We start from the raw sequence: 27757 nt of genomic DNA on the forward strand, positions 1-27757 counted from the left end.
TATCCTTGGGGACCTAGCCTACCCCTTAATGCCATGGCTCATGAAGCTGTACACAGGCAGCCTGGACAGTTGTCAGAAGCTGTTCAGCTACAGACTGAGCAAGTGCAGAATGGTGGTAGAATGTGCATTTGGATGTTTAAAAGCATGCTGGCGCAGTTTACTGACTCGGATAGACGTCACTAAAACCAATATTCCCATTGTTATTACTGCTTGCTGTGCACTCCACAATATCTGTGAGAGTAAGGGGGAGACGTTTATTGCGGGGTGGGAGGTTGAGGCAAATCAGCTGGCCACTGATTATGCGCACCCAGACACAAGGGTGGTTAGCAGAGTACAGGAGGGTTTGGTGCGCATCAGAGAAGCTTTGAAAACCAGTTTCATGACTGGCCAGGCTACGCTGTGAAAGTTCTGTTTGTTTCTGCTTGATGAACCCCCAGCCCCTGGTTCACTCTACTTCCCTGGAAGATAACCACCCTCCCCTCCCCACTTCGATCACCACTTGCAGAAGCAATAAAATAATTGTTGCTTCACATTCATGCATTCTTTATTAATTCATCACACAAATAGGGGGATAACTGCCAAGATAGCTTGGGAGGGGTGGGGGAAGAGGGAAGCACCTGGTGGGGTGTGGGAGGAGGAAAGGACAAGGCCACATTTTACTTCAAAACGTATTGAATGCCAGCCTTCTGTTGCTCGGGCAGTCCTCTGGGGTGGAGTGGTTGGGTGCCCGGAGGCCCCCTCACCATGTTCTTGAGCATCTGAATGAAGAGGCTATGGAACTTGGGGAGGAGGGCGGTGGGTTACATAGGGGCTGTAGCGGTGGTCTGTGCTCATGCTGCCTTTCCTGAACCTCAACCATACGCCGAAGCATATCAGTTTGTTCCTCCAGTACCCTCAGCATTGCCTCTTGCCTTCTGTCACCAAGCTGACGCCACCTATCATCTTCAGCCCACCACCTGTCCTCGCGTTCATATTGTGCTTTCGTGGACTCTGACATTGTCTGCCTCCACTCATTCTGCTGGGCTCTTTCAATGCAGGAGGACTGCATGAGCTCAGAGAACATTTCATCGCGAGTGCGTTTTTTTTTCGCCTTCTACTCTTTGCTAGCCTCTGGGAAGGAGAAGATAGTGTGAGCATTGAAACATTTGCAGCTGGTGGAGGAAAAAAAGGGAAAGTGTTAATCAAAAAGACACATTTTAGAGAATAATGGGTAGACTCTATTTAAAATGGGTTGGCAATTTAAAAGGAGGAGCTGCGGTTTTCGGGTTAACATGCAGCACAAACCCAACTAACCCCCCACCACCACCACTACACACACACAATTCTCTGGGATGATCGCTTCACCTCTCCCCACACCACGTTGCTAACAGAGGGAAACATTTCTGTTCAGCCACAGGCAAACAGCCCAGCAGGAACGGACACTTCCGAATGCCCCCTTAATAAAATCACCCTATTTCAACCAGGTGACCATGAATGATATTACTCTCCTGAGGATAACACAGAGAGTTAAAGAACAGATGATGTTTAAATGCCAGCAAACACCGGGACCATACGCTGTGTTATACAGTGAGTCCAGACTACGTGCTACTGGCCTGGCATAGTAAAGTGCCCTACCATGGAGGATGGAATAAGGCTGCCCTCCCCAGAAACCTTTTGCAAATGCTTTGGGAGTACATTCAGGAAAGCTTTATGGAGATGTCCCTGGAGGATTTCCGCTCCATCCCCTGACATGTTAACAGACTTTTCCAGTAGCTGTACTGGCCGCGAATGACAGGGCAAATTAATCATTAAACACGCTTGCTTTTAAACCATATATAATATTTACAAAGGTACACTTACCAGAGGTCACTTCTTCACCTGGCGGGTCCAGGAGGCAGCCTTGGGTGGGTTCGGGGGATACTGACTCCAGATCCAGGGTGAGAAACAGTTCCTGGCTGTCAGGGAAAACAGTTTCTCCACTTGCTTTCTATGAGCTATCTTCCTCGTCCCCAAAACCCACATCCCTGTTGCATGCTACTCCATTGACGGAGTCAAAGCACCAGGTGGGTAGTTGTAGGGCCACCTCCTAGAATGGCATGCAGTTCATCATAGAACCGGCATGGTTGGGGCTCTGACCCAGAGTGGCTGTTTGCCTCTCTGTTTTTTTGGTAGGCTTGCCTCAGCATCTTAAGTTTCACACAGCACTGCTGCAGGTCCCTCTTATAGCCTCTGTCCTTCATGCCCTTAGAGATTTTTTCAAATGTTTGGGCATTTCATCTTTTGGAATGGAGTTCTGATAGCATGGATTCTTCTACCCATACAACGATCCGATCCTGTACCTCCCTTCAGTTCATGCTGGGGCTCTTTTGCGATTCTGGGACTCCATCATGGTCACCTTTGCTGATGAGATCTGCACTCACCTGCAGATTGCCACGCTAGCCAAACAGGAAATGAGATTCAAAAGTTCTTGGGCCTTTTCCTGTCCACCTGACCAGTGCATCTGAGTTGAGAGCGCTGTCCAGAGCGGTCACAATGGAGCACTTTGGGATAGCTTTCGGAGGCCAATACCGTCGAATTGCGACCACGCTACCCCAAATTCAACCCGGCAAGTTCAATTTCAGCGCTAATCCCCTCGTCGGGGGAGGAGTACAGAAATCAATTATAAGTGCCCTTTAAGTCAAAAAACCGGCTTCGTCATGTGGATAGGTGGGGTTAAATTGATGTAAAGCTGCTAAATTCGACCTAAACTCGTAGTGTAGACCAGGGCTAAGAGTGGAAGAATTGCAGAATTCCACTCTGGGAGGGGTAAAGGCACAAGGCTTGACATCTGAGGTAGTGCACTCAGAAAGACCAGAAAGGAGATAATGGTACAGATAGATCTGCAACCATGACAGCATGTTTTCAGGATCTATCCCTAATGCCTAGAGTACTCTTATGCTGGAAGTTACTAATGGCTACCATCAAGGGGCCGTTGATCCAAAAACTATCACAGCCATGCTAATGAGGGGAGAGATAGCCCAGTGGTTTGAGCATTAGCCTGCTAAACCCAGGGATCTGGAGCAAAAATCTGTCTGGGGATTGTTCCTGCTTCGAGCAGGGGGTTGGACTAGATGACCTCCTGAGGTCCCTTCTAACCCTGATATTCTATGATTCTATGAGCTAATCACCTTTTTCTCAGGTGCAATATAAGGAAAAATTAAACCCCTTTTCTGTGGTGAAATAGATGTCATAATGGAGGCTACTGCCTAAGGCACTAGGCTGCATGATGATGTGGTTCAAGGGTTTCTGCCTAGTGGAAACACAGGATAAGTGTTTTGTATGTGCATGTTTGTGCAATACAAGGGAAAGCCAGAGAAGCAGTTATGAGCATGATCCTGAGACGAAGTAGAGGGATGGAGTTTCTTGGACACAAAACCTGCTAGAGAGGCAGACTTGGGAATTTCTGAACAAGGAAACTGCCAGGTACAGTTTGTTTCCAGTGTGTTTGAGGAAACAGGGCTTGCTGTACATTCTTTGTAAATAAACAGGATTACACCAAAAGAAATGACTGACTTTTATCATCTATTTCTCCTCCTAATGAAAATAACCCTGCAAGGCCATGATTATTGTCTAACTGCTTGGGTCAAAAGAAGCAACAGTATGATATTTCTACTGGTAACATACAATGGGAAGCAAGTACTGTATTCACAAAGTTGAGGGACTAGTTATACAGTAATCACTCTGAAAATTCTTATACATTCATTCTACGAATATGAAGCAACCAAACTTTTGTATTGCCTCTAGCTCAATTAGATATTACAGTATTTGCACACTGCTTTCTTTTTATGTTTTGAAAAAAGCAACATTATTAAATTTAGTTGAACTCCAGCCTACATAACTATTTCTTTTAATTAAATTGTACATGGTTTTAAACAACACTGCATAATACTTACTGAAACATTAGTGCAGAAGCATTAAGCGAAAAGAGAGTTACTATTCCCTTTTGTAATTTAAACATTGAAGTGCAGGGAATATTTCATAAAATGAGATATTCTGTAAAGCATCAAGGCTATAGAAACCAAGATATTTTATTGTTTGGCATTTTGCTGTAAATAGTTTAGAAAAAATGTTCTAACCTTGGTTTTCTTGGCTTTCATTTGTATTTTTCCTAGCAGAACAAACATGGAAGGCGCAGGCTGATCTGCAATAACCTCAAGTAAGCACTCTATAGCTTTACTGTGATTTTGACAAAATGACAGAACGAGCGCTTGCTGGACAGGAGAGGTTTTAAAGGATACTGAAAATAAGAAAGACAAACAAATAATGGTCACAATATTATATTATTTCACGCTGCATGTTCTAAATATAAGGTAATTTCATAGGATAAACAAACTTTACATTGTTCAAAAATCCATGAGGCTCCAAGGTTGTTTGCCTTAACTGCTATACCAAAACACAAACAATTTTTTAAGAATTGAGTTTTAACCTTTCACATCAAAGCCTGGAGTAGAAAACTCCAACTATAAGCAGCAAAGTTAGGGTCAAATCATGGGCATCTGCAAACTTCCCCTCTCCAAAGAAAGCAAGGAAAAAGACAACCTCAAACAACTACACAGGAATTGCTGAGGCGTCAACTGAACAACAGAATCATCCTCCACTGAGGGCATGGGGCACTTGTTCTGCCACTCTGAGACCACTATTATAACCCACAAGGGTTACTATAGCCATAGTATTTTACCTTACAGGTGTATTATGAAGCTTAATGTTTGTAAAGCCATTTGATATCTCAGTAAGCAAGGTCCTAAGTAAATACAAAGTATAACCACAAATTCCACATAACATTCTATTACCAATATTTATAAGCAAGGCTGCAAATTTGTCGTCGAGGCCCGTGACCTGCAGCGGCTGGTGTGGCTGGCCGGGGGCCACATGAGCAGCTCAGGCAGCCCCTGGGCCAGCCACACTGGTCGCCCCTGGGGCAGTCTTGAGCCACCACACCCCTCTCCTCCAGCAGCAGCAGGAGTTTGGGTATGGGACAGGGTTCAGGGCTGGGGGTTAGGGTGAAGGAGGGGGTGAGGGCTCTGGGTGGCGCTTATCTCAGGGGGCTTCCCGGAAGCGGTGACATCCCTCAGTGCCTAGGCAAAGGCATAGCTAGGGATCTCAGCACGCTGCCTCCGCTTGCAGGCATCGCTCCTGCAGCTCCCAGTGGCCATGGTTCCCAGCTAATGGGAGCTGTGGAGTCGGCGCTCAGGGTAGAGGCAACACGCAGAGCTGCCTGGGCGTGCCTCCATCTAGGAACTGAGAGAGGGGGATGTCACTGCTTCCAGGGAGGCACAGAGCCAGATAGGACCCTGCCAGCCCCACCAACCTTCCTCTTCAGCACCTGCAGGTTTCCTGGGCTGTGCACCACTGCCCGCCCGCCCTCCTCCTCCCCCCCAGCACCAGCAGGGGTCTTGGGCCACCCCTGAGCACCGTGGCACCCCTCCACGAGCAACCCTGGCACCCTCGGGCTGCCCCCACTCTGAGATCTAGTCAGGGCTCTATAGTACTATAGTACAAGACATGGACAGGTCCCAGGCTGTGAATTTTTGTTTACTGTCCATGACTTTTACAAAGATGTTACTAAAACGTAGCCTTATTTTAAACATAAACAGAACTATAAACTATAGTCAAACTATAAACAGAAACAGCATAAGTAAAGAAATGTAAGTGAAAAAACTGCAAGCAGCATAAGGAAGTGTCATGGTTCCTTATAATAAATTACAGTAGTTAAATCACTCCTTACATTAGGGCTCAGATACTATGGTTAATAAGAACCTAGACAATTAAACTGACTTTACCATCGCCCATTTCTGCTACCTGAAGAATACAGAAGCTTGCAAGTTTATATTCCTTCATCTCAATTAAATATTGGCCCCTGTAACAAAAGAAATTTTTGTTGTATGTAATTTGCTCATTGTAAAACCATTTTTTCAGGCTGAGAATTCTTATTTAAGCAGTATTTTAAAAAGTACAAATAATGCAGGAGTAAGTAAAAGTCTAAAGTTTCTAGTAAGAATCACATCTTCAAAGGAATACAATCCAGGTTTTTCCTCTTGTTCCTTCTGCACATACCTTTTTAAAACACTATCACCAAGAAAATTTAAAAATTTATAGCTATTCAATTGCAAGGCCCACATTTTTTTGTGGGATCCACAGCTAACAGCACACACACTACTAGAACTATGCACATATTGTTAATAATGCTAGTTCTAAAATCAATGTTGTTTTGCCATAGAGTGGTTGTAGGTAAATTCAATCTGATTCTGAAGGCCAAGCTAGGTTTGTTTCTTTCCCGTGCATCACCATTAGTAGTAAATGTACTTGCAAGCCAAATCAGGCCTTCAGAGATACCTGCACAAGCCCACTCTTGCTATTGAGGTAACAGAGGTGGGACTGACTGAAACTTAGTAAACAACTCTTTTGGTGATGAACAAGAAGGACTAACTTTTCGCCCATTCCCTCTTAAGTTTGTTGCAGCTCTATAGTACTGATAAGAGTAAAAAGCAGTAAAAACTTCTTATTGTTCCTAAGGTAAGCAGACAGGACTTGAAATGCACACAAGGAACATTGATGAAGACTACATTTTTATATATTTACTATTTAGAGTACAGCCTCACTTTAAGTCCTTAATGTGAGTTTTAATTGATGCATAGATCAGTGAATGGGCCTTTTTCACTGAGATGACAATGAGATGTCCTCACTTTTTAAACATTTCCTACAGTGTATTTGGCTCCCCTCAGATGAAAACTGGCATATCTGTTTGACTTAGTAAGGGCTGGTACCTTTCACTAATTTGTGAGGAGTGGAGTGAAGGAATTAGTTCATGATTAAAAATGTATTTTATGCATACATTAGGAACCATATGGATTCATTAGTCAATACGTCAGTTTTCACAGAGCTTTGGAACTCCACACCAGCCAAAGGAGAGTTTCTCAAACAGCACCTGCCTGCAGTGACAGGCAGGATTTACATATGCCAAATGGTGCACTGGTTCTAGACAAGCCATAAGAAGGTTGAATGAAAACTACCAACTATGCAGAAAATACTAAAGACATTCATGAACAGTCTGGGAAGCTCATATTTGGCTTTTGAGACCAAATAAAGACCAGAAAAGGAAAAAAGAGCAAATGGTGGTAGAACCCTGAGATTCTCCGAGCATATAAAAAAGACTATGAGAGGGAAGATCTTTACCAAAATTATTTTCTGTGAAGAGAGAAACAGATTTACAGAGAAAATGACTAAAGCGACACAGAAATGGAGCTTTTAGGCTAAGCTGAAGAGAACAGCTAAATATCAGGTTTGAAATATTTACTCTCTAGGTTCATAGGTTCTGTTCATAGGAACTTATAGGTTCAAGTCTAGGGGAAAGGCTGAACTCAGCACTTCACTCAGCACTTCAGAGCTGCAACAAACTTAAGAGGGAATAGGAGAAAAGTTAGTCCTTCTTGTTTATCATCAAAAGAGTGGTTTACTAAGTTTCAGTCAGTCCCACCTCTGTTACCTCAATAGCAAGAGTGGAGTTGTGCAGGTCATTTCTTCAGATAGGACACGGAAATATTTATCCACTCTGAATGGACAGTTAAATTATTTAGAAGAGTACAGGTGTGTTCTGTTGTCACTATTCATATTCACCCTCACCCTCCCCATACCTTGCATGTACTTTGTCATGCAGCATCCTGTATATCATGCTGGATCCTTCTCTCCATCCCAGAGGTAACACCAGTGAGGTGCTATTACATGGATATAATTTGCAAAGGATGAAAAGTGCTATTAAAATATTATTACCTCTAATTATTATCATTAACTAGGCTTGTTCAGTAGATGTGTTAATATAGCTGATGTTTTTACTGTGTTTCAAACAACAGTTGTAAAGTGGAATACTTGTTAAGTTCTAAATGATAATTTTCCTACCTTATTATGTATAAATAGGATTCAGTTGGATAAAGATGAATGGCTCGATTTATATCTCTTAATGCACGCTGTAAATTGTGCACCTGTTATTTACAAAAAAAATTCAGTTACTCATACATACTCTTTAATCACTTTTTCTACCCCATTGAGTGTATTCTTCCCTACAAGAGATTTCTTTGTAATAAAATATGCAAATTAATGGCTATACTGTCTTTTTCTTTAAGTTTTAAATAATAGTAGAATACATAGAGTGACTTGCACATACATTTTAAAACAAAGTATTTGCTACTCAGCTTCTGCTTTACTTATATACCAATACCCAATTTCAGGATTTTCTATTTTCCCTACATCTAATGGTGACACTAAAACAAATGCCTAAAACAGCACAGAGATCCTTAATCCTGACAAAAGATACAAATATGCAAACTTCCTAAACGGCTTTTACAATATTTTACAAAAGCTTATCTATTAATCTTATCTCTTACTACTATTATTTTATCTATTCCACTTTTTGAGGATTGACTGATGGCAAGGTAAGGCCCTAAAAAACCCATAGAGCTCTAAATATTCAGCTCATGGAGGAAGGCTTTACAACTACAGTTACTACAGATAGGATTATCTGTTATTGTCTTTGATCCCAACCCTGCAAAGATTTACATATATGCTTTTTATGCATTGCACATACCATAGAAATCAATATGGGTACTTATTGTCCAAAAAGTTAAGCATGTATGTAAATCTTTGAAGGACCAGGGCATAAGTATCTATTAAAATGTTTTTCATAGCAACTCTAAAATGTAAAAGTAGTGTTACAATATTTAAGACCAAAAAGAATAAAATACCTGATGATATGCTTGAGCTCTACATAAATAAACTCTAACGTTTGTGGGACCAACTTCAATGGCTTTAGAGAACTGTCGAATAGCTTCATAGTAATGATCCAGATGCAACAGTAATATCAAACCAATATTTATGTAAGCCAAGGCAATACCACTAAAAAAGAATAAAGATTATCTTATTTTTCATTTTGTCATACAATATGAAACACTTTGTTATATACATTAATGTCCAATACAACATGTTTCATCTAATTACTATAGTATTATAAAAACACATCTGTAAGCAGTCAAAAGGTAGGCTTTGAGTTACACCTATTTGTTTGCATAACACACATCAAATGCATTACTAATTCCCTTCTTAATTCCTTTGAACACTGGTAGCTGTATATATGCATGATTAGTGACTTCTCCAAAATACGGACTGTACCTTTTTTGGAGGATGTTTATTAGAAGGCTGAGATATGCAAGTCCAGTTTCATCAGCATTCCCCTGACTTCCTCCTAGATCCCTGTCTGTCTGGTTTCAAGGCTGAATTTAGTACAGAGGGATCATTAGTTTCTTTGGTTGTTGATTTTTTGCCACCACATCTCCATTCTGATGTTATTCTATCAGCTGCCTTTGATGCTATAGACCATGAAGTTCCACTGCACCGCCTGGGGTATATGAAGGGGTTGACTCACCACAGGCACCACCTTGTGGCTGAGCATGGGATAGCAGCTCACTCCCCACAGAGCGTCTCCTGCCAATGGCTGCTCCGCCTTTGTGGTGGCCTGCCTCTTCCGGTGACTTGGCCCTCCAGTCAGGTCACTTCAAAGTAGGGTGACCAGACGCAGGTGTGAAAAATCACGACAGGGGGTGGGGGTAATAGGAGATGGGTTATTCTGGTGAATGGAACCAGGGAGCTTTCCTTGGCAAAGTTGATGAAGCCATGCTCCTGGAGGAGATGCAACATCCAAGATGTGACACAGTGCATTGCTAATTGCAATGGAGCTCTGATCAGAATGTCATCCAGGAAAGGGTATAGGTGGGTCTATCACCTGAGAATGGCTACTATCACTACAAACATCTTTCATAAAAAAAATCGGGGGAGCCAAGGATAGGCTGAATGGAAGTGTTCAGTACATTTCTTGCCATAAGCAAACCTCAGAAATATGAGGAGACATGATCTGATGGAGATATGCATCCGTTAGATCTACTGACATCAAGAAGTCCCACTGAGACAGGGATGACACCACAGAGGCCAGTGTCTCCATCTGAATGTTATATAGCCTGAAGTGACTCTTGTTAATATCTTATCAGGCTTGTTCCATTCATCACTAATCACTTCTCTGAAGGAGTGTCCTGCCTGAGGGGAGAAACTTACTCAGGCTTACTCACAGGAGCCTGCTCAGGTTGCATTTGAAGCCTGGAAACAATCTGATTGCACATAGTTTGACATTTCTTGTGGGTGGGGGGGAAATCTTTCCTGCATTTTTCCCCCATCCTGTTTCAATTCAGAGTCAGACAGCTTACCTTCCTTGGTGGAGGATGAGGAGGAAGAGGAGACAGAGGACTCATACTTCCTGACCTTCTGGGCTTTTTCTTTCTCTTTTGTTCCTTTTTAATTTTTTTTTAACCTTTTTTGTGTGCTTTGGGATTATAGAAGCCCCGCTGCAGCTCTGATGAGGCCTTTTGCTGTTTGCCTTCCTTAGTGCCTGGAGCCCCTTCAAGAGGTCAGTCTCAGAATCCTCCCTACTGTGTCCAACCCCCCGGGAGGGGGAAACTCCTCAGTCAGAGCCTTCTGGGTCATCTTGGGAGGGAGGGAGGCTGATTAGAAGGCCAGTTTCTTTCCTCAGGGTGCTTGGGATCCACTTTACAACTTGGGGGATCTGTGGACCCACAGACTCCCCTCTTTGTTGTGCTGGGGTCCCTGGGGACTTACCCCCTTTGTTGAGTGGTCTGGGTCCTCCTTGCTTTTAGAGCTTCTTCCTGCTCTGCACTAGGGTTCCTGGTCCATTTTCGTGCAATGGAGTCATGGCTGCCTTGATGAGTTGGGGACCCTACCTGCCTGTCTGACTCGTAGCCCTGAATCCTAACAGAGATAGGGACAGAAGGCTGGGTGCAGGCTGGACACCACTCACCCTGGAGCCTGCCTTACAAACAGAGCACTGTTTGGATTTAACCCTGTGCTTTCTTAGCTGTTCACCAAACCTGCAAGGGACAGAGGAGTCAGCACTGAGGCCATGTCTACATCTAAAATTTTGCAGCGCTGGTTGTTACAGCTGTATTAGTACAGCTGTATAGGGCCAGCGCTGCAGAGTGGCCACACTTACAGCAACCAGCGCTGCAAGTGGTGTTAGATGTGGCCACACTGCAGCGCTGTTGGGCGGCTTCAAGGGGGGTTCCGGGACGAGAGAGCAAACCGGGAAAGGAAACCAGCTTCGCCGCGGTTTGCTCTCTCGGTCCCGGAGCCACCCAGCAAACCGCAGGGAAGGAGACCTGCTTGCTCGGGGTTCCGGGACCGAGAGAGCAAACCGGGAGCGCCGCGGTTTGCTCTCTCGGTCCCGGAGCCAGCCAGCAAACCGCAGGGAAGGAGACCTGCTTGCTCGGGGTTCCGGGACCGAGAGAGCAAACCGGGAACGCCGCGGTTTGCTCTCTCGGTCCCGGAGCCAGCCAGCAAACCGCAGGGAAGGAGACCTGCTTGCTCGGGGTTCCGGGACCGAGAGAGCAAACCGCGGCGAAGCTGGTTTCCTTTCCCGGTTTGCTCTCTCGGTCCCGGAACCCCGAGCAAGCAGGTCTCCTTCCCTGCGGTTTGCTGGGTGGCTCCGGGACCGAGAGAGCAAACCGCGGCGTTCCCGGTTTGCTCTCTCGGTCCCGGAACCCCGAGCAAGCAGGTCTCCTTCCCTGCGGTTTGCTGGGTGGCTCCGGGAACGCGAGAGCAAACCGCGGCGAAGCTGGTCTCCTTTCCCGGTTTGCTCTCTCGGTCCCGGAACCCCGAGCAAGCAGGTCTCCTTCCCTGCGGTTTGCTGGGTGGCTCCGGGACCGAGAGAGCAAACCGGGAAAGGAAACCAGCTTGATTACCAGAGGCTTCCTCCTTCCACGGAGGTCAAGAAAAGCGCTGGTAACTGTCTACATTGGATTACCAGCGCTGGATCACCAGCGCTGGATCCTCTACACCCGAGACAAAACGGGAGTACGGCCAGCGCTGCAAACAGGGAGTTGCAGCGCTGGTGGTGCCCTGCAGATGTGTACACCTTCAAAGTTGCAGCGCTGTAACTCCCTCACCAGCGCTGCAACTTTCTGATGTAGACAAGCCCTGAGAAACTGAAGTGGAGGCTCTGAAAGGATTAAACCCCTCAGGGGTTAACTAACCTAGGGAGGGGGAGGAATGTTGGAGAGGGAGAATGCTGTCATCCCTGCCCAAAAGCTGGGCAGAAACAGCTCAAATTGCAAGGTAAGAGCAGGAGCAACAGAAACTGCCACTGTCTGATGGCATGGAGCCAGAGACTCTGATAACAAGTAGGAGCAGAGGGATGTGGAGCCAAAACATTGCTCTTTCTCTGTGAAGCTGCAGACAGAGGTGAGCAGCTCAGATGTGCAGAACTGTGGGAGATGGTGGGCTGCAGAAAATACGTATAGTTTTCCAACAAATAAGAGGAAGAATAATATTGTGCTTAAGGAACTGCACTGGGATGTAGGAGACCCTATTTCATTTCCAGCTGTGGCACAGCATTCTCTTGTGATCTCTGGCAAGTCAATGAGGGTGGAATTTTCGAAAAGTGCCCTTAAGTCACTTAGACATTTTTGAAAATCCCACTCAATCTCTCTGTTGCTCAGTTCCCTATCTCTAACACAGGGATAATAATGCTTTCCTGTTTCATAAAGGATAAATTCATAAATGTTTGTAAGTCTACACTGATGGGGGTCATAGCAGTACTTAGACAGACAGGCATAGATGGATGGATATGAACATAAGTTTTCCCCCTTAGCTAATTCAAAGTGGTATACAATCTATATTAGAAAACCAATCACCTGTCCAGAGCCAGTACATTTTCAAAGTCACAGATTGCTAGTGACCATTGACATTGTTCTGTGTATAAGATCCCACGGTGAATGAAAGAACTGAGATTTTCAAAAGAGTCATTGAGGAGCACTGGGGGAAAAAGAATATATTTTAATTGTAACTTTTCGATATTCACATCTAAATTTTAGTTGTTTATTATATAGCTTATCTGCATATTACTTTTATTCTAGCTTTCTTAGTGTTATATTTAATAGCATAAGTGAAGTATAAACTAACTGGTGGGACCACCATGCAAAGAAACCAGTTTATATACCATGGAAAATGGTATGTATAAAATGGAGCAAGTACATACAAGTATACAATTATAATTCTTAATTACTTCTACTCTCAAATGATTAAAATAAAACAAAGGGGGAATTTGGAAACAGTGGGAAATAACTGAAAATGGCTAACAGTCAATATCCAATGCTAACACTAAATTAATACAAATTAAAAGAGACAAAGTCATCACAAAGTGCGGCGTGAATACAGCATCCCTGACCATCTTGGTTTACAGCCATTGATTGACCTATCCTCCAGGAACTTTTCTAATACTTTTTTGAACCCAGTTATGCTTTTGGCCTTCACAACAACCCCTGGCAATAAGTTCCACAGGTTGACTGTGCACTGTATGAAGATGTACTTCTTTATGTTTGTTTTAAACCTCCTGCTATTAATTTCATTGTGACCCCTAGTTCTTGTGTTATGTGAAGGAGTAAATAGTACTTCCCTATTCTCTTTCTCCATACCATTCAAGATTTTATAAATCTCTATAATGTCGCTCCTCTAGTCATCCCTGAAGCAGTTCCATACCCCTAATCATTTTCGTTTCCCTTCTCAGTATTTTTTCCAATTCTAACATCTTTTTTGAGATGGGGCAACCAGAGCTTCACACAGTATTCAAGGTGTGGGTGTACCATGGATTTACATAGTGGGCGTATGATATTTTCTGTCATATTATCTATCCCTTTCCTAATGGTTCCTAACATTCTGTTAGCTTTTTTTTGACTGCCACTTCACATTGAGCAGATATTTTCAGAGAACTATCCACAATAGCGTCAAGAACTTTCTTGAGTGGTAATGGTTAAATGTAGACCCCATCATTTTGTATGATTTCTTGGGATTATTTTTCCCATATGTGTTACTTTGCACTTATCAACAGTGAATTTCATCTGCCATTTTCTTGCCCAGTCACCCAGTTTTGTGAGATGCCTTTGTAACTCTCTGCAGTTAGCTTTGGACTTAACTATTTTGACTAATTTTGTATCATCTGCAAATTTTGCCACTTCACTGTTGATCCACTTTTACAGCTCATTTATGAATATGTTTAACAGCACTGGCACCAGTACAGAACTTCTCTCCCTTTCAGTATTGACACTAGGAAATAATACCAGAAACACTGAAGTCCTGCAGAGCTTTCTTTGGATCAATCTTTCGCAGTATGCAACCTCTGCAATAGAATGCTAACCAATTAGAAGGGTCTAGATGAACTGCAGCAGATAAGTCTTCCATTGCATTTTTATACTGCTGTCTTTTAGCGTATGTTCTTCCTCGATATATCCTAGTACAGAGAAAATATTTTTTTAATTTACAATTTTCCATACAAAAATTATACTTACAGAATGAAGCCATATGAAGCTATCTACAATATGAATATTTGGATCATCTCAGCATTAATAGTACTTAATTTGTTTCTTTGCTGCATAGTCTTAAAGTAATTATCTAAAGAAAAAGTCAAAGGCTAGAATAAGAGTTAATGGTAGTTTTAGTGGTATTAAGAGTTTAATTTCTTTTGTCAGAAGTATTTTCTTTCTTTTTTGTTTAAATCAGCAGTGACAAAACAACTCTGAAAGGTTCAAATCCTGCCTATGGATTCATATGGGCAGACTACTGCACCAGCACAAAGCCCCACTGAAGTCGATGGGGCTCTGCATAATGGACCCTTGCACCTGCATGGAGCTTCACAGACTCGAATGGGGCTCTGTGTGAATGCAGCTGAACACTTGTGCAGAGCAATTTGCAGGATCAGACCCATACAGATTTACTCAGTTCACACTGATTTAAAAGAAAAGAAATGGAGCTCTGCTTACTACCACTAAAACTGTCTATAAACATTTATGGTCATTCAATATTTCCTTCAGGTAATGCAGTTTATAGAATTGGTACCCATCGATGCCTCTTAATTTCACAATATTACTACCTTAATTTCAATTAACTAGCAACATACTTAAGTAAACTGCAGGCTCAGATGAAACAGAGCTGACTGGAAAGCCCTGCAGTTAAGATTCTTTCTGGGAAGTTCTCCATTGCTATGTCATCCAGCGGGACTTATGCTGCATTCCATAAAACATAATAAAAGTACATTACTTCTATTCAAAAAGGTCACTTAAAATATGTATTAACCCTGACCTATTAAAAAGACACACAGATTAAGACTGTGTTCCTTTAAAGATTTAATCATGTGCTTAACTTTACGTACATACAGTGAGTTGTCCCACTGAAGTCAATTGGACTAGCCATTGGGCTAAATTCTCATCTGCCTCTGAACTTGAGGGGCAGGGGGAGGATTACAAGGATCTTGTAGCTCTTGATCCTGCACAGTCTTACTCCAGAGTAAGTTCGAGTTGCTGAAGAGCAACTGTAACTTAAATCAGTGTCATAAGGTCTCTCAGTGAACATATGCCAGAGGAGTATTGGGTGTAGGGGACCTCTGCTCTACCATGTCTCCTATGCTGGGGGATGGGGAGTGGCTGGTGCAGGAGGCAGCTATGCCACTTCCACCACTGGAGAACTCCCCTCTGCAGGTGGAGAATTCTCTGCTAGATATTTCTTGCAAGCATATATCCACTTTGGAGAGTCCGCTCCAGAGTGTGATTGGTACCTAAAACAGAGGGCAAACTCTACGTTGGCAAAAACATAGGGCTTATTCCTTAATCCACACAACTCAAACCTCAAATACCACTACAACTTAAAAACAAAGAAAAAACTTAATTCAGGTTTTGATGCTTCATATAAAGAAATACTAAAGAACTAAGACCTTAATTCAGCAAAAGCACTAACACTGGAATTTTCAAGGTAACTTATGGGAATTAGGTACACAACTAAACTGAAAGTACATCCTTAACTTTAACCAGGTGTTTAAATCCATCCCTATTCAGCACTTCAGCAGTTGGTTAAATCCAGCTGACTCTGTAGTAACCTCTTCAACTGGATTTAGGCAGATGCTTATGTGCTTTACTGAATCAGGATTCAAAGTCCATCAAATCTATGGACACACTCCCTAAGGAACATCTTAGCCTAGAAGACTTACTTTTCAACTTCTATGACAAATCTCTTTAGAAACTAAATTATTTTTATTATTTAATGCATATTGGTCAATCCTATATTATTATTTGAATTACTGTAAGACCTAGGAGCCACAGTCATGGACCAGGACCCCACTGTGGAAAGCACTGTACAAACATGAAACAAAAAAACAGTCCCTGCTCCATTGAGTTTACAGTCTAAGATAAAAGACAACAGGTGGATACAGATAGATGATGGAGTACAAGGAAACAATGAGACAATATGGTCAGCATGGTAGGCTATGGTCTCAGCACACTAGCAGTCAAACCATCGTCTATGTTTTCATATGTCTCATGGCAAAGGAGAGATTTAAGGAGGATGTTGAAGGAGGATCATGAGGTTTTTTGTGGATGTTTACAGCGAGCTTGTTTCAGGCATGAGAGGCAGCATGGGCAAAAGCACAAATGTGCTTATTTGCAAATTTAACAAGTGGGCAATAGAGGTTAACTTCATGGGTCAATCAGAGGTGAGAGTAGACATTTAGATACTGACTGAGTGATGACAGGTAGGGTGGGGATAGCTCACTAAAGATCTTGACAGTGAAGACAAGAAGCTTCTGTTTGAAACAATAAAGAGGGAGGTAGTGAATGAATTCAAAGGGGGGGACATAATAAAGTGATGGGCTTGGAAAATGATTTTCCCAGGAGTATTCTATCCCATAGTTCCAGCAGTCTCCCCCACCAATTGGAATTCTGGGTTGAGATCCCAATACCTTATGGGGCAAAAACTATTGTCACAGGTGGTTCTGGGTACATGTCATCAGGCCCCCCTCTCCCTCCCTCCCTCCTTCTGTGAAAGCAACGGCAGACAATCTTTTCACACCTTTTTTCCTAGGTTACCTCTGCAGACGCCATATCACGGCAAGCATGGAGCCCGCTCAGCTGACTGTCACCATATGTCTCCTGGGTGCTGTCAGACATGGGACTGCATTGCTACACAGCAGAAGCTCATTGCCTTTTGGCAGCAGATGGTGCATTACGCCTGGTAGTCATCGTCATCATACTCCTGGGTGCTCTTTTAGCCAAGCTCGGTGAGGTCGGTCAGGGCACCTGGGCAGACATAGGAGTGACTCAGCCAGGTCATTCCCATCTTCTGCCGAGCACCCAGGAGATGATGATGGCTAGCAGATGTAATGCAGCATCTTCTGCTGAGCACCACGAGATGACAATGGCAAGCAGTTATACTGCACCGCCTGCTGCCAGCCTAAGATGTATCAGATAGATGGAGTGGATCAAAACAAGAATTCGACCAGATTTGTTTTGTATTCATTTGCTCCTCCCTCCCTCTGTGAAATCAACTGCCTGCTAAACCTAGGGGTTTGAGTTCAATCCTTCAGGGGGCCATTCTGTGTGACAGTTGTTTGTGTTTCTCCTTGATGCAAAGCCACCCCCTTTGTTGATTTTAATTCCCTGTAAGCCATGTCGTCAGTCACCCCTCCCTCTGTCAGAGCAACGGCAGGCAATCATTTCGCGCCTTTTTTCAGTGCAAATGCCATACCACGGCAAGCATGGAGCGCACTCATCTCAACGCAGCAGTCATGAACATTGTAAACACCTCACACATTATCATGCAGTTTATGCAGAACCAGAACCTGAAAAACAAGGCGAGGAGGAGGCGACAGCAGCACAGTGATGAGAGTGATGAGGACATGGACACAGACTTCTCTCAAAGCGCAGGTCCCAGTGCTTTGGAGATCATGGTGTTAAAGGTTCATGCTGTGGAACGCCGATTCTGGGCCCGGGAAAAAAAAACAGACTGGAGGGGCCGCATAGTGTTGCGGGTCTGGGATGATTCCCAGTGGCTGCAAAATTTTCGCATGCATAAGGGCACTTTCATGGAACTTTGTGACTTGCTTTCCCCTGCCATGAAGTGCAAGAATACCAAGATGAGAGCAGCCCTCATAGTTGAGAAGTGAGTGGCGAAAGCCCTGTGGAAGCTTGCAATGCCAGACAGCTACTGGTCAGTGGGAATCAATTTGGAGTGGGCAAATCTACTGTGGGGACTGCTGTGATCCAAGTAGCCAAAGCAATCACTGAGCTGCTGCTACCAAAGGTAGTGAGTCTGGGAAATGTGCAAGTCATATTAGATGGCTTTGCTGCAATGAGATTCCCTAACTGTGGTGGGGCAATAGATGGAATCCTTATCCCTATCTTGGCACCAGAGCACCAGGGCAGCCAATACATAAACCGCAAGAGGTACTTTTAAATGGTGCTGCAAGCACTGGTGGATCACAGGGGACGTTTCACCAAGATCAACGTGGGATGGCCAGGAAGGGTTCCTGACGCTCGTGTCTTCAGGACCACGAGTCTATTTAAATGGCTGCAGCAAGGGACTTACTTCCCAAACCAGAAAATAACTGTTGGGGACATTGACATGCCTATAGTTATCCCTGGGGACCCAGCCTACTCCTTAATGCCATGGCTCATGCAGCCATACACAGGCAGCCTGGACAGTAGTCAGGAGCTGTTCAACTATAGGCTGAGCAAGTGCAGAATGGTGGTAGAATGTGCATTTGGACATTTAAAGGGTCGCTGGCACACTTTACTGACTCACTCAGACCTCAGCGAAACCAATATTCCCATTGTTATTGCTGCTTCCTGTGTGCTCCACAATTTCTGTGAGAGTAAGGGGGAGACATTTATTGTGGGGTGGGAGGTTGAGGCAAATCACCTGGTCACTGATTATACGTAGCCAGACACCAGGGCAATTAGAAGAGCACACCACGAAGCGCTGCGCATCAGAGAAGCTTTGAAAACCAGTTTCATGGCTGGCCAGGCTACAGTATGACAGTTCTGTTTGTTTCTCCTAGATAAAAACCCGCCTCCTTGGTTGACTCATTCCCTGTAAGCCACCCACCCTCCCCCCTTTGAGCACAGCTTGCTTGCAAAGGAAATAAAGTCACTATCATTTAAAAACCATGTATTCTTTATTAATTGATTATAAAAATAGGGAGATAACTGACAAGGTAGCCCGGGTGGGCTGTGGGAGGAGGGGAGAGGGAAGGAAAAGGCCACTTCAAAACTTGTTGAATGACAGCCTTCTGTTGCTTGGGCTGTCCACTGGGGTGGAGTGGCAGGGTGCACAGAGCCTCCCCCCACCCTGCGTTCTTGGGCGTCTGGGTGAGGAGGCTTTGGAACTTGGGGAGGGGGCAGGGCAGTTAAACAGGGGTTGCAGCGGCACTCTGTGATCCTGCTGCTGTTTCTGAAGCTCCACCAGACGCCAGAGCATGTCTGTTTGATCCCGCAGTAGCTCCAGCGTTGCATCCTGCCTCCTCTGATCTTTCTGCCACCACCTCTCATCTCGATCGTCCCTCCTGTCCTCACGTTCGTCCCTCCTGTCCTTATGTTCATTGGCCGCTTTCCTGTACTGTGATACTGTGTCCTTCCACACATTCAAATGAGCTCTTTCACTGTGAGTCGACCGCATGATCTCAGAGAACATTTCATCGTGCGTGCGTTTTTTTTCGTCGCCTTATCTGAGATAGCCTTCGGGACAAGGAGGGAGGCTTGAAAAATTTGCAGCTGCGGGAGGAAAAAAGGGAGAGAAGTATTTAAAAAGATACTTTACAGAAGTATTTTAAAAGATATTTTACAGAACAATGGTATACTCTTTCACAGTGAACAACACTATTCACATTACATATCACATGTGATTTCAGTACAAGATCGCATTTTGCATCTTATATTGAGTGCCTGCAGCTTTGGTGTTAGAGATCACAGATGCAGGGCCAGGCAACAGAATTTGGCTTGCAGGCGGCCATAGTAAGCCATAGTCTTTCGGCTTCTGCAACCTTCATAAAAGCAGTGCCCTCCTTTCCCATACCAAGCAAAGCCCGTTGAGTGCTGCAGTTTTCGTGTTAATGTACAGCAGCAGAAACCAAACTAACTCCTCCACACACTTTCCTGAGGATAACACAGAGAGATAAAGAACAGATGTTGCTTGACTGCCAGCAAACACCGGGACCATACGCTGCCAGGCTTTGTCATGCAATGATACCAGATTACTTGCTACTGGCATGGCATGGTAAAGTGTCCTACCATGGAGGATGGAATAAGGCTGCTCTCCCCAGAAACCTTCTGCAAAAGCTTTTAGAGTACCTCCAGGAGAGCTTCATGGAGATATCCCTGGAGGATTTCTGGTCCATCCCCAGACACGTTAACAGACTTTTCCAGTAGCTGTACTGGCCGTGAATGCCTCCCAAGTCCTCAGGGAAAATTAATCATTAAAAAACGCTTGCTCTTAAACCATATATTATATATACAAAGGTACACTCACCAGAGGTCCCTTCTACGGCTTCATGGTCCGGGATACCACTTTGGGAGAGTTGGGAGGGTATTTCAGTCATGGTGAGAAAAAGATCCTGGCTGTTGGGGAGAACGGTGTGCTGTGTGCTCTCCTCAAGCTCGTCCTCCTCCTCATCATCATCATCTTCCCTGCCCGCAAAATCCTCAGGCATGGCTGAGAGTATCACCTCCTCGGAATCCACGGTCAGGGGTGGGGTAGTGGTGGCAGCCCGCCCTAGAATTGCATGCAGCTCAGCGTAGAAGCAGCATGTCTGCAGCTCCGCCCCGGAGCATCTGTTTGATTCTTTGTTTTTCTGGTAGGCTTGCCTGAGCTCCTTAACTTTCATGCGGCACTGTGCTGAGTCCCTGTTGTGGCCTCTCTCTATCATGCCCTTGGAGATTTTTTCAAATGTATTGGCATTTCATCTTTTGGAATGTAGTTCTGATAGCACTGAATTGTCTCCCCATACAGCGATCAGATCCAGTACCTCCCGTACGGTCCATGCTGGAGCTCTTTTTCAATTCTCGGACTGCATGGTTACCTGTGCTGATGAGCTCTGCATGGTCACCTGTGCTGATGAGCTTGACTGGCCAAACAGGAAATGAGAATCAAAAGTTCACGGGGCTTTTCCTGTACACCTTGCCAGTGCATCTGAGTTGAAAGTGCTGTCCAGAGCGATCTCAATGGTGCACTGTAGGATAGCTCCCGGAGGCCAATACTGTCAAATTGTGTCCACACTAACCCTAATTCAAACCAGAGATATTGATTTCAGCGCTAATCCCCACGTTGGGGAGGAGTACAGAAATCAATTTTAAGAGCCCTTTATGTCAAAGTAAATGGCTTTGTTGTGTGGACGGGTGCATGGCTAATTCGATTTAACGCTGCTAAATTCGACATAAACTCGTAATGTAGACCAGACTTAAGCTGATGGCTAGACATCCATGAGGAGATGTCAGTGAGACAGGCTGAGATTTTAGTTTGGATAGACAGAGACCGGTCTGGAGTAGAGACAGAGATCTGTGAGTCACCTGCATAGAGATGGTAGTTTAATTTGTGTTTGCAGATGAGATGCTACCATATTATTTTTAATGCTATTTTAATAATCGAATAATAATTGCAGACTATATATTTTACCTTGCTTGAACATTGCTGGGATCTTCCTTAATCACAGCTGTAAAATCCTGAAGAGCTATAGTCCAAATTGATTTCTCAAAGAAATGCATTCCATGTTTCATAAGTGCATCTGTTCTTTTTGGATTATATTGAAAACACTACATTGAAAAATGTAAGAAGAACATAATATTTGCATAATAGCTATCCTTATTTCCCTATAAATTAAAAATCTGAAATGAAAAGGTACCAAAGAATATATACTATTTTTTTTAAAAAGTATAAACTATCTTCCATTGTTTTAAATATTTCCCTTGTCCTTTAATTTCCTTTGCCAATCTTTTCCCTGCAGTTGTAAAACTGCAACACATAACCAACTCGGCAACCTTATAAACTGACTCTTAATTTAGCTATGAAGCACTGTCCAGGATAAATTACAGAAAATATGTACTAACTCCATCACACAGAAGATTTGTTTGATTAAAAGGATATAAGTTTCTGAAAGCTATGTGCCAGATAAATCCAAATATTTGTACACTAACTCCTCACTTAAAGTCGTCCTGGTTAACGTTGTTTTGTTGTTACGTTGCTGATCAATTAGAGCACATACTCATTTAATGTTGTGCAATGCTCCCTTATATCATTGTTTGGCAGCTGCCTGCTTTGTCCAAAACTTGCAGGAAGAGCAGCCGGTTGGAGCTAGCTGGTGGGGCAGTGGACTGGCAGCCCCCCATCAGCTCCCCACTCCTCTAAGTTCCCCGTGTGGCAGCAGCCCAGCAGGCTATCAATTGCCAGGCAGTTCAGCTGTCCTTTGCCTCACTGCCATGTGCTGCTCCTGCCCTCCAGGAGCCTCCTGCTTGCTGTGCAGGGAGGGAGGGAGGAGGAGAGGGGCTAATGTCAGGGTTTCCTTCTCCCCCCTGCTCCTGCACACCACTGAGCCCATCTCCATGGGGGGCTGAACATGAACAGGGCTCAGGATGGAGGCAGCAGCTGCTGTCTCAATTTCCTGATCTACTTAAAAAGGCAGTGTACTTAGAGTGGGGTCAGCGTACTTAAAGGGGCAATGCGCATCTCTCTCTCACAGGTGTATATCTCTGTCTCTGTCTGCCATGCTGTCTCCCCTCCCTCCATTCGTGCTGCCTTGTAGAGTGTGAGGCTACATTAACAACAATGAGTTTACCCTTGAGGGCTCAGCTGATTGCTAGTTCATCATTTAGCAGTAAGGCATTCCCTGGGAAATATCCCCCCCTCTGACTTCACCACCTCAACCAAGCTTCACAATCATCATCACTGTGTACCAGTATTAAATTGTTTGTTTAAAACTTACACTGTGTGTTTATATAATATAGTCTTTTGTCTGGTTAAAAATATGTCCCTGGAACCTAACCCCTCTGCCCCCATTTACATTAATTCTTATGGGGAAATTGGATTCGCTTAACATCATTTCGCTTAAAGTCACATTTTTCAGGAACATAACTACAATGTTAAGCGAGGAGTTACTGTAATTCAGTGATGTTACTATAATAATGTTACACTAGAAAAAGAAAAACCTACTTTGGCATAATCGTCCATTGCCAATAATAATTCCTCTTCCTCTTCCAACAACTCAGCTCTCCTGAAATAAATGTCATCATCTGTGGGGTTGCATTTCACTGCTAAAGAGCAATTTATGATTGCCAATCCATTATTGCCCTGATTTCTGTAAATTTCAGCCTTTGACAGATATGCATCTAGAACCAATAAAATATAAAATACAACATTTAGCAGCACAAAATATTGACAATTCACCTGCCATCTGCAGAAAAATAATACAAGCATGAAAGTAAAGCATGACCAATTCTTTTTCACTCTGGATGATACACTGCAAAAGTACTGGAACTTCAGCTCTGTGCTCAGTCCTCTAACTCCGAAGTCCTCCTGACAGATAGTTTGTGTAAGATTTCTCAGTCTTTACAAACTCAGATTAACATAAAGCACTTCAAAGTGATTCAAATATTCAAAGCCCTTTTAGTCTGAGTAAAATAACCTAACAGGCCTATTCTGAATGTTTCTTGACAACATTCTAATCTGTAGCTTGAGCAAAAAGATCAAATAAAAAAACCTATGCATGCACAAAAAACTTCCAGCAACTTCAAAATTACTACACCAATTTATTTCAAACACAGCATGTTTCCTTAGTTCTCCTTAGAATGTGAGATGTGACCCTCCGCAGATCATGAGTGACTACAGGGCTCTGGGAGCAAGGGTGAAGGAGTTGGGAGCACAGGTGGTGTTCTCTTTGATCCTTCCAGTCAAAGGTAGGGGCCCAGGAGGTGAATGCCTGGCTGCGAGGATGGTGTTGCCAGGAGGGCTTCGCGTTCCTTGACCATGGGAGCTGTCCCAGAAAGAAGACCTGCTAAGCTGAGATTGGGTCCATCTATATAGGAAGGCAAAGAGCATATTTTGATACAGACTGGCTAATCTCATGAGGAAGGTTTTAAACTAGGTTTGAAGGGGGCAGGTGACCAAACCCCACAGGTAAGTTAAAAATATGGAGACCAGAGAGAAGAGTCGGAATGTGGGGCGGAGCATGGGCTGTTATAGCAGGGATAAGGGAGAGACAAGACAGAACTTGGAGGGGAAATCAAATCAGGATCTTATATGTCTGTGAACTAATGTGAGAAGTATGGGGAATAAGAAGGAAGAGCTCGAAATGCTATGACAGGCAGGGCAAAAAGAGAGAAGGTGTTGCCTTGTATATTAAAAATGTACACTTGGACTGAGGTTGAGATGGAAATAGGAGACAGACTTGTTGAAAGTATCTGGGTAAATATAAAAGAGGTAAAAAACAAGGGTGCTGTCATGGTAGGGGTCTACTATAGAGAATCTAACCAGGAAGAAGAGTTAGATGAGGCTTTTTTTAAGCAAATAACAAAATCATCCAAAGCACAGGACTTGGTGGTAATGGGGGACTTCAACTACCCAGACATCTGTTGGGAAAATAACACAGCAGGGCACAGATTATCCAACAACTTCTTGGAATGTATTGGAGACAATTTTTTATTTCAGAAGATGGAGAAAGCTACTAGGGGAGAGGTTTTCTAGGTTTGATTTTCACAAGTAGGGAGGAACTGGTTGAGATTTTGAAAGTGGAAGGCAGCTTGGGTGAAAGTGATCATGAAATGGTAAAGTTCAAGATTTTAAGGAACGGTAGGAGAGAGAACAGCAAAATAAAGACAATGGATTTCAAGAAGGCAGACTTCAGCAAACTCAGAGAAGTTGGTAGATAAGATCCCATGGGAAGCAAGCCTAAGGGGAAAAATAGTTGAATACAGTTGGCAGTTTTTCAAAGAGACATTATTAAGGGCACAAGAGCAAACTATCCACTGCGTAGGAAAGACAGGATGTATGGCAAGAGACCACCCTGACTTCACCAGGAGATCTTCAATGATCTGAAACTCAAAAAAGAGTCCTACAAAAAGTGGAATCTGGGTCAAATTACAAAGAATGAATATAAACAAATAATACAAGTACGTAGGGGCAAAATTAGAAAGGCCAAGGCACAAAAGGAAATCAAACAAGCTAGAGACATAAAGGGTAACAAGAAAACATTCTACAAATATATTAGAAGCAAGAGGAAGACCAAGAACAGGGTAGGCCCATTACTCAATGAGGGGGGAAAAACAACAGAAAATGTGGAAATGGCAGAGATGCTTAATGACTTCTTTGTTTCAGTTTTAATCAAGAAGGTTGGGATCAGAGGCTGAAACAGGGAAAGAACAAGTTAAAAATTACTTAGACAAGTTAGATGTCTGGGCCTGATTAAATGCATCCTAGAATACTCAAGGAGCTGACTGAGGAGAGATATCTGAGCCATTAGCAATTATCTTTGAAAAGTCCTGGAATCTCCTGTCTTCCATAAGACTGGCACTATATTTGCCCTTTTCCAATCTATAAAAATGGAAATAAGGATAATTGGGGAATTACAGAGCATTTTAACTTCTGTACCCAGAAAGATAATGGAGCAAATAATAAAGCAATCAATTTGCAAACATCTAGAAGACAATAACGTGATAAATAACAGTCAGCATGGATTTGTCAAGAACAAATCATGTCAAACCAATCTGATAGCGTTCTTTGACAGGGTAACAAGCCTTGTGGATATAGGGGAAGCAGTATATCTTGAATTTAATGAAGCTTTTGATACTGTCTCGCATGACCTTTTCATAAACAAACTAGGAAAATGCAACCTAGATGTAGCTATTATAAGGGGTGTGCATAACTGGTTGGAAAACCATTCCTGGAGAGTAGTTATCAGTAGCTCACAGTCATGCTGGAAGCATAATGTGTGGGGTCCTGTAGGGATCAGTTCTGAGTCCCGTTCTGTTCAATATCTTCATCAATGATTTAGATAATGGCATAGAGAATACATTTATAAAGTTTGTGGACAATACCAAGATGGGAGGGGTTGCGAGTGCTTTGGATGATAGGATTATAATTCAAAATCAGCTGAACAAACTGGGGAAATGGTCTGAAGTAAATAGGATGAAATTCAATAAGGACAAATGCAAAGTACTCTACTTAGGAAGGAACAATCAGTTGCACACATACAAAATGAGAAATGACTGCCTAGGAAGGAGTACTGCAGAAAGGGATCTGGGGGTCATAGTGAACCACAAGATAAATACGAGTCAGCACTGTAACACTGCTGCAAAAAAATGAACATCATTCTGGGATGTGTTAGCAGGAGTGTTGTAAGCAAGACATGAGAAGATAATTTTTCCGCTCTACTCTGCACTGATTAGGGCTCAACTGGAGTACTATGTCCAGTTCTGGGTGCCACATTTCAGGAAAGATGTGGACAAATTGGAGAAAGTCCAGAGAAGAGCAACTCAAATGATTAAAAGTTTAGAAAACGTGACCTATGAGGGAATACTGAAAAAACTGGGTGTGTTTAATCTGGAAAAGAGAAGACTGAGAGGGGACATGATAACAGCTTTCAAGTACATAAAAGGTTGTTACAAGGAGGAGGGAGAAAAATTGTTCTTCTAAACCTCTGAGGATAGGACAAGAAGCAATGGGCTTAAATTGCAGCAAGGAAGGTTTAGCTTGGACATTAGGGAAAATCTTTCTAACTGTCAGGGTGGTTAAGCACAGGAATAAATTGACTAGGGAGATTGTGGAATCTCCATCATTAGAGATTTTTAAGAGCAGGTTAGACAAACTCTTATCAGGTGGTCTAGATAATACATAATTCTGCCATGAGTGAGGGGACTGGACTAGATGACCTCTTGAGGTCCCTTTCAGTCCTACGATTCTATGCTTCTAACTTACTCTGAGCCTTGTACCTTCTGTACCACAGCACAGACTTTTACCATTTGCACTACAAGAATAATATTAGTTAGTGGCAGAAGAAGGCTGCAATTGCAGTTAGTGGGAGGGCACAGGCAACTGGGGCCAGCTATTGGGGCCAGGAGATGGTTTTGGGGAGCCTGGTCCACCTCCTTCTCTCTCTCTCTCCCACCCTTCATGGGAGTTGGGGAGCTCCTGCCCCATGTGGAGCCCTCAAAACAGGAAATGAACCTCTGGGACCATTTGCTGATCCAGATAATCACTAGGTGGAGTCTGGCTTATCTCTCTCCCACTTCCCACCCCAGAAGGGGGGAATCTCCTGCCCCATATTTTGCCCTAGTAGGACAGTGGATGGGTGGTTGGGGCCACACACTGGATTCAGATGGCTAGTTGGGGAAGCCTGTGTTTCTTTGTTCCCCACCAAAGGAGTTGAGGAATCTCCTGTTGCATGTAGTGCCTGGGTCTAGAGGGAAGGCTAGGAGCAGAACACAAACACCCCCAACCTCACCCATGCTGCTGCAGCTGCTCTGGAAGCTCCCAAGCACTATGAGTAGCATCCATTGCAGCTCCTTTCCTTTCCTTTCCTTTCCTTTCCTTTCCTTCCACAAACAAAAAAAACAGGTTGAAAGAATACTTTATAATAGAAGTCCTTAGGCAGGGTCGTTACCAGCTTTCCCTGAAATATTAATGGGCATAATGTCATGACAATTGTGTATGTATTGAAATAAAACATTTAGTTATTTTAGAAATACTGATTTAGGCTCCAATCTTGCAAAGACTTATACTCATGCAAAACTTTACAAACTACAAGCAATCCTATTGAAGTAAATGGGACTACTCGGTGCATAAAGTTAAGCATGTCCATAAGTCTTTGCAATACTGAGGTCTAATACAA

General features: G+C 43.5%; 1 protein-coding gene across 9 annotated transcripts in view; it reads right to left on the reverse strand.

Annotated features, from left to right (window-relative positions):
- TTC6 (tetratricopeptide repeat domain 6) overlaps nt 1–27757 on the reverse strand; it is a 154058-nt gene that overhangs the window by 33829 nt on the left and 92472 nt on the right. For all 9 annotated transcript variants that reach the window (XM_030559234.1, XM_030559233.1, XM_030559228.1 and 6 more), the window contains 8 exons: nt 23086–23261; nt 21556–21692; nt 14184–14353; nt 12762–12882; nt 8754–8904; nt 7912–7994; nt 5799–5875; nt 4095–4255 (listed from right to left, as the gene is read on the reverse strand). In XM_030559234.1, coding sequence (XP_030415094.1) covers nt 4095–4255; nt 5799–5875; nt 7912–7994; nt 8754–8904; nt 12762–12882; nt 14184–14353; nt 21556–21692; nt 23086–23261 — 1076 coding nt within the window. The remainder of the gene's footprint in view (nt 1–4094; nt 4256–5798; nt 5876–7911; nt 7995–8753; nt 8905–12761; nt 12883–14183; nt 14354–21555; nt 21693–23085; nt 23262–27757) is intronic.

This window comes from Gopherus evgoodei, chromosome 4 (assembly GCF_007399415.2).
Source record: "Gopherus evgoodei ecotype Sinaloan lineage chromosome 4, rGopEvg1_v1.p, whole genome shotgun sequence".
Lineage (NCBI taxonomy): Eukaryota > Metazoa > Chordata > Testudines > Testudinidae > Gopherus > Gopherus evgoodei.